General features: G+C 35.2%; 1 protein-coding gene across 3 annotated transcripts in view; it reads left to right on the plus strand.

Moving 5' to 3' along the window:
- Window positions 1–12,856, plus strand: part of LOC123317890 (vasoactive intestinal polypeptide receptor 1-like) — a 170,088-nt gene that overhangs the window by 94,925 nt on the left and 62,307 nt on the right. For all 3 annotated transcript variants that reach the window (XM_044904509.1, XM_044904516.1, XM_044904504.1), the window contains exon 2: window positions 2,634–2,789. In XM_044904509.1, coding sequence (XP_044760444.1) covers window positions 2,642–2,789 — 148 coding nt within the window. In that variant the 5' untranslated portion in view covers window positions 2,634–2,641. The remainder of the gene's footprint in view (window positions 1–2,633; window positions 2,790–12,856) is intronic.

Raw genomic sequence — 12,856 nt, forward strand, 5'->3', positions numbered from 1 at the left:
AAGTGCTGCCATCTTTTGTACGAAAGTGAAAACTATTGTAATATCCGTAACTTTTACTTATCGTTCAAGTTTTCTGGCAACACCTCACATTCTAGCAGTCTTATTTCCCCCTTTACGCCTTATACGAATGGCGAGAAAGTCCCGTGGTATAAACTCCTCTTAAGAGGGGCTTACACCGTTATAGTGGTCAGTTCAAAAAGTGAAAATGAATATCATACGTCAGAAACCACTTATTTATAAGGGTCGTTGGTGCAAACCAGCATTAGTATATCTTGTCATTTTTATCTTGTCTCCGTTTTAGAACAATAACATCTATTCGAATAACATTCAATGGGGCTGCAAACTTGTTTTTCACTCGGACAAATTTTCGCCTGGGTGACACAGTGAGTTATCACTTTTACAGTGTCATTACCATTAGCCTGAAGTGGAAATTTAAAAACATCGTTTTGGATTCGTTCGACGTCGAGGAAATTCAGCATGGAATAATAATCCTCATTAGTTTATATAGCCCAACAAGAAAAGAACTGACGGTTGAGTGTTTCAATAACAAGTTTATATGGAATAATTGTGGTATCGATTCATTCAGAGAAATTTGCTTCATTTATATAGGTTAAAGCCATTTTCAGGTTTTATTTGTTATCAAGGTATTTTTAATTTCATTAGCACTAATCCACTCGTATTGTGTATTCGAGTTTTTGGAGTTCAGTATGAATTCTATATTTGAAAACTATATAACACGTCGTATCTTTGAAATCGTTGACCATATTGCAATAAAAATGAGAGAAATTTTTTCCATTTTGTTATGGATTATGAGCTTTTCAGTAGGTACGAAAAATGTCATCCAATTTTTTCGAATATTTTATTGAGTAAAACATAAAAACGGCTCACTGGATTGAATTGAAACTTTTGGGCGTTTTGTGGGTATATTGAACTCTAAAAGGAAGACTCAACGTTATGGATTTGCTCAATATTTTCGATTGAGCATTTGACTTTCCCCGATCCATTTTCTGTTGCTTTTTAAAAATCATGTCAAGAATGCACAGTTTTCATCATATTCAGCTAAATGAATGCTTCCATACTTGATCGAGTTAATAAATCTGGATATAAGAGCAAAGAAGTTATATCACCAAATAAAATATACTAATATTATCAAAATACACACGAGCAGCTGAAATGCTCGAGTCGTTTCACCTTTGTGAGAGAACCAGATGAATAACCTCATATCAAAAATGTCGAAGAAGATAGGAATTCCAGTCATATATATGCTATAAAAGGATTATCAAGGACTTCATAAGAGAAATACAGTCTAGAAAGGAACATTTTAACAGCTTAACTTGCGAGGATAGCACGTGTAGAACCATTATTTGAAGCCACTCTTCGGGGAGTATATTTACTTTGGATTTTATTGAAGACGGGAAGATTGTAGACAAACACGAAAATATGGGAGGAAACGTGCTTAATCCTGTGAGGTACGTTATTACTTATGATGGGAGCAGATGAAATGTATTGAAGTGGAACAATAAATACCCTTTTCTCCTTTGACATCTTTTTTCGGACTATTTATTTGTAACTGCAATGTAGATAACTAACTTGCATTACATATGGTTATAAACGTGTTTGTCATTATTTATCCGAAAACGGAAATAATGGACGAGGAAATTTGAAAATTTCCATTGAATGATTTGTATATTCTGTTTTTGTACGAAAACAAAAAATCGTGAAATTAGAAAATTCTCTCTCAATTTCTTATTTATACAGCTTTCAAGGTTGTAGCTTATGGTGGAAAGTTTTATCAATCTTAGCTAATTTCCTAAATGTTCATCATCGAGTCGACAGTTTCGATAATTCGATTATTTCTATGATATTCATTTTCTTCATCTGAAATTATTTGATGTTTATCTCTCCGTTTTGAAACTTAAAAATAAAAGTGACCTCATATACAACGATTCAAGATGTAAAGATGTAATTAAGTTGCATCTGCTAAAAGGATTATGTCACGAGTGACATTAAGAATATACAATATAGAGTGGAGTGTCACGGTCCATAACAAACCTGCAAATTATTCTGTATCGTTTGACTGCCACCATGTATACCATCCTAAGATCACTAAGATGGTATATTTATTTTATCAAATATTACCTGAAACTTTAGGTGTCCCTATCAAACAAAACAGACGTTGTCTAAAAACCATTTTTTTTCATCAGTTATTTTAAATCAAAATTAATGCAGAGGTATAAAACTCATTGACATAGAAATCAACATGTTACTACCCAATATGGACTGGGCAACCACAATCATCATAAAAATATCAGAAAAAGACCCTCACATTGGCCCACATCGAGGAAAGGTAGATGCTGATAATGGTTTCGGTCTTATTTGACACTCCTGAGGTAAACACAACTCCCACTTCGACAGAAATGGAACAAATTGAAAGCACCTTCATCCAATACCAGTATTCCCTACTGTTTAGAAATGAACTTAATCGCCACCTGGCAGCAAAAGATTACCAAATCGGTTCACTTTCAGAGTCACATTGGCACCGTGTATCCATTACTCTAAATGGGTCATGTTCGTTAATAATTAGAATGCATCTAAAGATGAAATCATAAATATAGGTTCATTCCCTTTTTCAGATATTGCAATGGCGAACCCTCATTCAAACAACGTTGTCCACGATGTTCTGGAGGAACAACACAGAAGAATCGAAGAAGAAAAAATGAATTGTGCAGAGAAATATGGAAACGGCATATTTAATACCACGTTGAGACGAATTGTCGATTTTAATCAAGGTATGTCCCAAAAATTATACCCAATAAACACAAGGACATCAGATGGATATCTAATGGATAGCCAAATCATGCAATACAGATATTCATTGGTTGTGCTTTGACGCACAAAGGATGTCCAATGGATATCCCATGAATATCCATTGTCACCAATTTGGACGTCCAATGGATCTCCTTATTTTATTTAATATGAACTCATTTTGAGAATGAATTGTACCAAAATGAACAAATAATGGATATTTACTAGTCGTTGCCCGAAGAGCTGATGGAGATTAAGTGGACCTTTTAATAGATGTAAACTGGGCTTGCTATGACCCTCATATCGACGATAAATGAACTTATATATGGGTTCGTCTGGCTTATATATAGTAGTTGGGGAGCCGACGATCCTATATCGGGATTTACTCGAGCGTCGTGGAGACCTAGTGGATTTTGAAGATTAGATGGTAGAAAGAAAAAAAGGTTCTATGATGTATGCACTTTCATCGGTGGGGAAAGCGCCTGCAGGGTCTCAAAGATGTAAATCAAAATCGTCAGATGTACATACTCAAGCGTGTCAGATTAAAATACTGTATATGCCCTACGTGTCTCTGATAATGAATTCATGCTTATCTGACAGTTTGCGCGGTAGGACTGGCCGTACGGAAGAGTTGAAAATGGTAAAAAAAAATTCTAGCGTGTCAGATTTTTGGAGGATATGTTAATTGGACCCAAAGAAAGCTACTTTTCAAGGGACTGACAAATTGGACGTGACGCAAGGTCACAGCGGTCCTTTGAAAATGTAAAAAAAAAATCGTTACTTGTACATACTCGTGCGTGTCATATTTTCATACAGATGGTTAATGTGGGTGTTGTAGACATGTTGACCCATTTATCTGACACTAATCAGGGGGGTTTTCTTAATCTGACACTTTGAAGATGATAAAAATGCTTTTCTTTCCAAATATTCCCCTGCCTGTACCTCTAATCGTTTCTGTAAACATTATGAAAGTTGTAGGTAATAAAATTCTACACAACTTTTGTCTGAATAAATTTTACATACTCTCAACCGTTCTCGAGTTAGAGGCCGATAAGGGCGAGAAGCTTAGCCACACATGCGAAAGGGCGAGGTCAATGTAGAATCCCATTTTAATCTACAATAAATTGTCAAAATGACAAAGTATTTCTATTATGAAAGTTTCGAAATTAGTCACGAAAATTTCAGTGTCGTCTGTAACTGAACCTTAGAATGTACTATTTTCCAACGAATGAATTTTCGCTTCAGCATGTATCGCTTAACACCTCGCATTAATCGCCATATATCTCAAAAACGTTTGAACGTAAAAAAATTACTTGGGACAAAATTTGTAGAAAATGTTATGCCCTAGAACTTTTATAATGAATGCGAAAAATATTTGAAGCCCAGGGAAGGAGATAATTAAAAAAAAACTGATTTTTGTGACCTTTATGGCCAGTTTTTATTGTTTCGGCTTGCTAAAACTGTCAGATTATATTTTTTCCGTTATTCTTTTCCTTTTCCACATTTTGGTCATAGTTGGTTGTTTATTTGGTTGCCACGGGCATGATACATTGTAAGCAAATCTAATATACAGGGTGTTTCATCATAAACTGGACAAACTCATATGACGTGTAGAGAACATCGGGAGAATCATTTTTTTCTTATGAAATATTTCCCGTTTTCGAAGCATAAGGGAGATACACGGTGTTTAATGTCATTTTCGAGCGTTATTATATTGAGTGTGGTCGGTTATGTATAAGACTGGAAGTAATGGTTTCTTGTCATATCGTAGTATTTTTGGATGCTTCATTCAGAAATGGTGTAGAGCACCGAAAAAAAAACTACAAAATGGCGGAAAACCTGCAATGTTCGTGATTTTTTTTTTCGGTTGCCAAATTGATTTTCATTACCTAAATTAACACAATTTTTAAAGGATATCTGTGAAAAAATTTTTTCAGAAATCGAACACAACTTTTTTTTTACATGTCTACAGCGAAAAAAAAATTTCACTCGAAATTGATGAAATTTTTCACGATTGTACTTACTTTCATACCTAACACGAATATCAAAACAGAATCGAAAAATATCAAACGGTTTCGTTTTTACAGCCATTCAAATGTCCCGTTCGAATATCTGAAATAATAAAAAAACATGACACAGCTTGTGTTCTTAGGCCCATAATTTTTGAATTTGTATGTCGAAACATTCCAGATTTCAAAATGAATTTAAAAAAATCAGTGAAACTTCATTGAGAGTCGAACTCCCTACTCTGAGTTAAGTATTAATGTGAAATATGAGTCTGTTCTAAGGTTCTGAGTATACATATTAATTTTCGTTGCCGAGCAACAGTAGCTGATAGAATTTGACAGGGTATTTGAATTTTACTGAATAATTCGAGTATATTGAAAAGATTTGTATGCAAACGAAAATGAAATATTCACTTTTAGAAAAAAAATGATATGGTTCAGGCTTATTATGAAGCGAATTCCTCAGGGAGAAAAGCAAGGGAAATTTACGCTCGCAGATTTCCAAGCCGAAACGTTCCTAATTTTAAAACTTTCATAGAAACAGTGCGTAAATTACGTGAAGAAGGTATTCTTCACCGCAAGAAGAAGGAAACAATCCGAAATAACGAAGAACGTATCCTGGATTTAGTGAGTGAAAATCCGATGGTATCAACGAGAACTCTAACAAATCATCCAAGTGTGAATAAGAGTAAATCCACTGTATGGAGAGTTTTGAAAAGAAATCGCTACCATCCGTACCATTTCCATTCATGTCAAACCTTAGAAGAAGGTGATTTTGAGAAGAGGAAAGAATTCTGTGAATTTATTTTAAGAAGGACACGTGAGAATAGGAATTTCCTACGTCTCATACTGTTTACGGATGAAGCAACATTCCAAAGAGATGGTTTCTTCAACAACAAAAATAATATAATATGGCAAAGGGAAAATACACATGCAACAGTAGCAAAAAATAGCCAGAAGAGATTTTCTGTCAATGTTTGGGCGGGAATGAAGGATGGATTCATTATAGGACCGTACATTCTTCCTGAAACATTGACTGGAAATGGCTGTAATCAATTTTTGAGGAAACTCTGCCCGATCTATTGGAAGATATTCCTTTCAGTCACTTTCAAGGAATATGGTACCAGCATGATGGTTGCCCTGCTCACACAGTGAGGAGTGTACGAGAATTTTTAGACTCTCAATACCCTCGCCGATGGATCGGCCGATTGGGACCTGTCGCATGGCCTCCTCGTTCTCCAGATCTTACACCTATGGATTTTTATTTCTGGGGTCATATGAAGAGTCTTGTTTATGATAAGCGAGCTCCAGTGACTTCGAGAGAAGAACTGATTCAAAGAATCGAATCAGCCGCCGAAACCCGGAAATGGTTCGTTCAGCGGTGGATAGTGTGGCGAAAAGGGCGAGAAAGTGTATCCTGAAAAATGGCAATATTTTTGAGAACGAATTATGAATAAATTTTATACTAATAGGTTTTTTTTGTTGCGTTTGAGAAATTGTGGAATTATTCGTAGAAATTTCCGCAATAATGCTATGCCATTAATATCTGGGAAGTATTAACCGCCAATTTCTACTCAAACTGCATAAATTGGTTTCAAGATAGTTGCAATATTATATTCAGTTAAATTCAAATACTCTGTCAAATTCTATGAGCTGCCATTGCTTGGCAACGAAAATTAAAAACCTTTGAACAGTCTCAATTCAGATTCCACATTTATTTTAATAGGTACTTAACTCAGAGCAGGGAGTTCGACTCTCAATGAAGTTTCACTGATTTTTTTTAAATTCATTTTGCAATCTGAAATGTTTCAACATACGAATTCAAAAATTATGGGCCTAAGAACACAAGCTGTGTCATGTTTTTTTATTATTTCAGATATTCGAACGGGACATTTGAATGGCTGTAAAAACGAAACCGTTTGATATTTTTCGATTCTGTTTTGATATTCGTGTTAGGTATGAAAGTAAGTACAATCGTGAAAAATTTCATCAATTTCGAGTGAAATTTTTTTTTCGCTGTAGACATGTAAAAAAAAAGTTGTGTTCGATTTCTGAAAAAATTTTTTCACAGATATCCTTTAAAAATTGTGTTAATTTAGGAAATGAAAATCAATTTGGCAACCGAAAAAAAAATCACGAACATTGCAGGTTTTCCGCCATTTTGTAATTTTTTTTCGGTGCTCTACACCATTTCTGAATGAAGCATCCAAAAATACTACGATATGACAAGAAACCATTACTTCCAGTCTTATACATAACCGACCACACTCAATATAATATCGCTTGAAAATGACATTAAACACCGTGTATCTCCCTTATGCTTCGAAAACGGGAAATATTTCATAAGAAAAAAATGATTCTCCCGATGTTCTCTACACGTCATATGAGTTTGTCCAGTTTATGATGAAACACCCTGTATAAAATTCTCGTGTCATAGTTTTCGTTACCATACTCCTCCGAAACGGCTTGACCGATTTTGATGAAATTTTTTGTGCTTATCCGGTATCTATGAGAATCGGCCAACATCTATTTTTCATCCCCCTAAATGTTAGGGGTAGTCCACCCCTAAATTTTTCATTTCATTTTTTGGACAAAATTTTTAATTTCTATTTTTATATGATACAACATACAAAAATACATACAATCCTCAATTTTCACCCTTCTACGATCAACCCTTATTTTTTAATAGCCATTTTAGTAATTTAATCATTAGGAAATTATTTATATGGCAAAACAACGTTTGCCGGGTTACAATTTTTTGTGCTTATCCATCAGCCATCGGCCAACATCTATTTTTCATCCCCCTAAATGTTAGGGGTAGTCCACCCCTGAATTTTTTTATTTTTTAGACAAAATTTTTAATTTCAATTTTTTTATGATACATACATAATACAACATACAAAAGGAAATTATTTATATGGCAAAACAACGTTTGCCGGGTCAGCTAGTGTTTAAATAAATTTTCGCACTTTTCAGTTTTTTTTTTTCCAGAAGAGGGAAGCTCACTGTCAAGTCCATAGATGAACAATCTACACTATATTTTAGCACTCGGTTAGCCATGGAAATTTGACACATTCCACTCTGTATAGTATGAAAATGTGGGGTCTTGACGCTTGTCAAAATTTTTTTGGGTTTTAATTCAGCACTTTGTTGTCCGTTCTACGTGAAAGTCTCAGTAATTACGTATTTTGTATTTTATCCAATGTCGAACCACTTCGATATCCAGATATTTGCATGGAAAATACAAGAGATCAGTATAATATCATAATATGCACTAGCTTGAGGAGAGTTAATGTTCGTTATCTTCTTTGGCTAAAGTTTGAATACGTTACATGAGTTGTAGATATCAAAAATATTAACCCGAAGATGAAATGCATATGATGCAGTGGTTGGGAATGGGTATCTCTCGAAGGAATTAACAGATAATTACAAGAATGTTAAATTCTTCAACAAAAATCATCTTGCATCAATATAAGTGAAAGGAATTAAAGGAAGTTTCAAGTCAAGATGAACTTCACCTTTGAACACAAATTTCACATGAATAAACAATAAACAGGACAACTGGCGCGTATTTGCGGCTGTTCATCTTAATACATTGATATAATAATAATAATACTTAAGTATTTATTGGTACCTTAAGACATTTACAATGTATAGGATAAGTCAAATGAAAATAAGAAAAGTCAGTTTTCGGGAACTTATTCTACGATGACATCCATCGAAAATCCTGTAGTAAACTTTTCGCATTAATTCACTCAAACATAAAATTCTCAAATGCCACCACTTTTTTGGGTCTCCCAATAGAAGAAAATTCTTTGTCATCCTCTTCATTCACAATCTTTCGGATTGTGGAAATATTCAGCTGAAATATAAGTCGTTTAGATTCAGATGAAACATTATATTCTCTTGCATTAAATATGTTCGCTACCGTCTGACGTATTGTGGATTTTATTATATCATGGTATAACTATTTGAATGATCGGACCTGAATTCTAAATAGCACTTCCTGAAATCCTGTCTCATTTTTCAATCACTTTCGGCATTTTCGTAATGAAAATTTATATTAGTTGTGGCAACGGCGTTATGACATTAACGACATTTCATGAGTGCCAACCTTACTCCTTTCTAGTTACAAAACTTGAGAAAATTATTTCATGGCCAACCGACTGCTAAAATAAATGTGAATGGAGTATATATAACTAGAAGGGACCGTCAAAATGTGACGTTGAGTGAAGAGCGGTCTGTACAAGAAAAGTGGGCTGCTATTGAAAATCCTTTTTGTGCCAAAAATACCCTGTTGGCGTTAAAAGAAGCCCCCATACCAAGATATTGAGTTGCAAATGACGCTAAGTCAAACTGTAGTTAATTGATTGCAGCGCTAAAGTCACTTTTACCTTATTTATAGCATAATAGGATGCATTTAGCTATTTACTCAATAAATCAATGTGTTGCCGAAATGAGCACCCAAAAACTTCACTTCTTCAGAAAAGAAATCTTCACATCTCCTAACTGGAGGGTCAATGGAAGCGTGTTACTGATTCCGAATGAAATGAAGTTTGTTGTTTCTAAATTCACAATGAGTGCACTCAATTAGATGTAGAAAAAGTCTGTTATGAATATTATGTAAACAATAAAACAACATGTAAAGTGTGAGCAATTTGAAATGATGTAGGTAGTATAGATGGAAAACACAATAAACAACTGGAGTAGAATTTAAATTTCAAAATTTCCTGACTGATCATATTTCGGTGCTTGCCACTTGTAGAAGCATTGAAATTTTCTATAATGAAGAAAGGAATAACAAAATTTCATCCATGAAAATCAACACAATTTGTTCCCTGCGATGCTGAGGTCAGTATTATAATATTTATTTTCTTGGCCATTTATTCTTTATTAGAGTACTACACCTCGTATTTACATAAACCCAATATACTCCTATCCCTAGCGCTTTTCTCATATTCAAAAACTATAAATTGAATTTGATTGTTTAATAAAATAGCTCTCGTAAAATAACGATGCCTGCTCATAAACATAAAACTCAGAATCGTAGTTTGCCGTATCGACGTAATGATGCCAATAAACAGAGAAATATTTTTCCTTTATAATTGTTGAAAAACTTTCTTGTCTTCAAAAGCACGGAGGGAAAAGAGTAAACTAGCTTTCAAACCCTAAACTATACTGCATTTTCTCTGTATATTAGTCGGCAATTTCCTCTCTTTCAAAAGTTATAGTCAGCAGGTTACAAGTTGTTGAAAACATTTACTGAGGAAAGTTTCGAAACTGATATGGAGGTGAAGTACCTACACTTGAACTTGATTGTGAAGAAATTATAACGAAATATTCAGTTCTTTGATGATTTGAATATTACGGCGAATAATATCATAGATCACTTTGAAATATAGAATAAAATTTATGGGATACGGCCAGAAAAAAGGACAATCAATTAGATATTATGCCGACCTTTCGATTTATTTTTAACTTTTCTCAGGGCTCTGGAAACGCGAAGCAAGATTACTGGCAATTGAGGAACTAAGAATTATCTCAAGTTGAATCATAAAATCTAAGCTAAAACAAGCCAGTACTGTACTAAACAGAAAAACCACAAATACAATAAATAATTATAATAGTAATAGTTTTGGATCGAACTAGAATTTATCTAGTAAGAGGATGTCATTTTGTTATGACAACTGATAAGTTTTGATCAACTGTGATGGGCTTTTTCTCTAATCCTGGACGCTCCTTACCTTTGCTCGGGTGCCAGTGGGGCAATCAGTGGAACCCCACGTCTTTCACAGAATCTCCAAAGAATTAAAGAGCCTGGGTAGACTTGAATGATCAGTGGAGAAGGATAGCAGTGAAAACTAGGGTGGTAGATTCTTCTTGGTCTCTGCTTTCTGACGGTTTTTAATCGTTCAAAAAGAGTACCTACCTCTTCTGACCAAAATCTAGCTCTAACTGATTTAAGGAACTGTCTCTCACTGGCAATAATAACTGGCAACAAAATAAACGTTCAGTTCTTTATTCCTACTGGACTAAATTATATACAGAAATGTACAAGCAATAATAAATGTTGATGTCAACCGGTGGCCTGGTCGGCAGGGGGCCGGCTGATGAAATACGGTCTCTCCAGGAAAATACGGTTGAAATAGGGTTAAATTTTGAAATCCTGGCAAGTCACTCCTTCTGTCGGCGGAAATCGGTACGGTGGCTGGTCTCAGTACAATTGCGGTGCACTCTGTCCCCCTCTCTCTCTCTCTTTCTCTCTGTGACCCTCAAAATGACTGCCAGTCAGACAGCAGGTCGGAAGAAGCTGTCGTCCTGTAACTTGATCGGTCGGAAGTCGACAATATATCAACAAAATGAGCACCAAAAATATGGTAGGAACTCCACTAGTTTAAGTTCTAGTTAAAACGGTAGGTTGATATTTTCAGCCAGTCCAACGGGCTAAAGAATGTAGAAAATAGCGAAGATATCCCCTCAGGTATGCACTACGAAAGGAACAATAACGCTACTTGCCCTAAACTTTCAAATATGTCGTAATTTTAACTGTACTGCATGGTAAAACACCTTACACAATTTCCTTGGCACCTAGATCTCAACTCACTCGCTCTTGACCTTCAGCGCCGGGCGTCGAAGAAGTACCCCTCTCCTCGGAAAACTTGCCCCACTATGGGTAACTCATCTCTCCATTGGATGCACTCAAATTGTTCGGTCAATCAGTCGGCTCGGAAAGAGACAGAAACAATTGAAGAGAAGGAAAAACTGAACAAGTTGAAAGACCTCTCTCGAGTCAGGAAAAAGTACGGTTGAACGGAAAGAATTTTAAAATATATGAATTCTGAAAACAAAAGGCATATACGGTTTCCGCTACAAATATGGGACTGGTCGGTGGAAAACAAGGACTTAATATCAATCGGCAAATCCCCCCTGTGATAATATAACGGTTTTCTTCCAAAATATTTCGATTGTCAGAAAATGTTCCCTGAAAGTGTGGCTCCACATCTCACTTTTTTTACACGAATTCACGACTACGAGAAAGTGGTACATTTAAAATAAATAAAAATGATTGTAGTTGCCAACGCGACATGAGAACTACAGCAATAGGGGAAGCAGTACTGAATTTTGTCGACAAGCAACCTGACATCAGTACTAGGAAGCTACGGGGATGAAAAAAGCGGAAAAGTTGTTCCCCCTCGAATTAGAAATTGACGGTTCCGAGAGATTTTCCTCATTTTCATTCAAGTCGGAAAATCCAGGTGTTAAATTTTCGTTGGACCACTCTGTATTACACATTCGACGTGTGCTCTCTTACAAAAGGATTTCAAGAATCGTCTCCACTTATGCACGTGGATGTTGGGAATGATTTAACAATATCCTGAATTTGGAAAGAAGTCGCATTCACAGACAAGCCGTATCCAAAGGACAATGTGGGTGATGTGGACCTCAGTACTGTCCTGCTGGATCACCAGATTCAAATCCTCTGGATTCAAACTTCTTAGGGTTATCGACCAATTTGTTGCGAAGTATCGCATTTAGCCTTTTGGAGTGTACTTTCTACTTCTTTAATATGATATTTAATTTTTGAAGAGTTCAAAATTGTTTTGTTACTTCCATCTAATATTTGTTCCACACCTCAATAAAAATTTTAACTTAACATCCGCTTTATGGATAATTAAGGTTTTGGTTACTAAAAATTCGCACTCTAAATACTTGTATTCTGCTTTCCTTTTTCAGGCTAATTTTTTTTTATTTTATTTTGCAATCCATTGTGAACCTCACTCGGCTATAGAACTGCCAAAGCGAAAAAGATGTTTATTCATTGATGAAAACAGATGATGTTGTCGTGGAAAGTCAATTTTTCCTTCATTTAAACTGAGTACAAATAAATTACCAAATTTTGGCGTCGATTGTGGCTGAACCACTCGTATATTCAAACAATTTTGTTGTCATTTGAAAGGCTATTTTCTCTTTCAAAAAAGAAGTGAGTACAATTTTTTTGTCCGATGCACACTCCGCAGTGAAAATGGCGAAAAAACAAAACATGC

Source organism: Coccinella septempunctata, chromosome 1 (genome assembly GCF_907165205.1).
Source record: "Coccinella septempunctata chromosome 1, icCocSept1.1, whole genome shotgun sequence".
NCBI classification, from domain to species: domain Eukaryota; kingdom Metazoa; phylum Arthropoda; class Insecta; order Coleoptera; family Coccinellidae; genus Coccinella; species Coccinella septempunctata.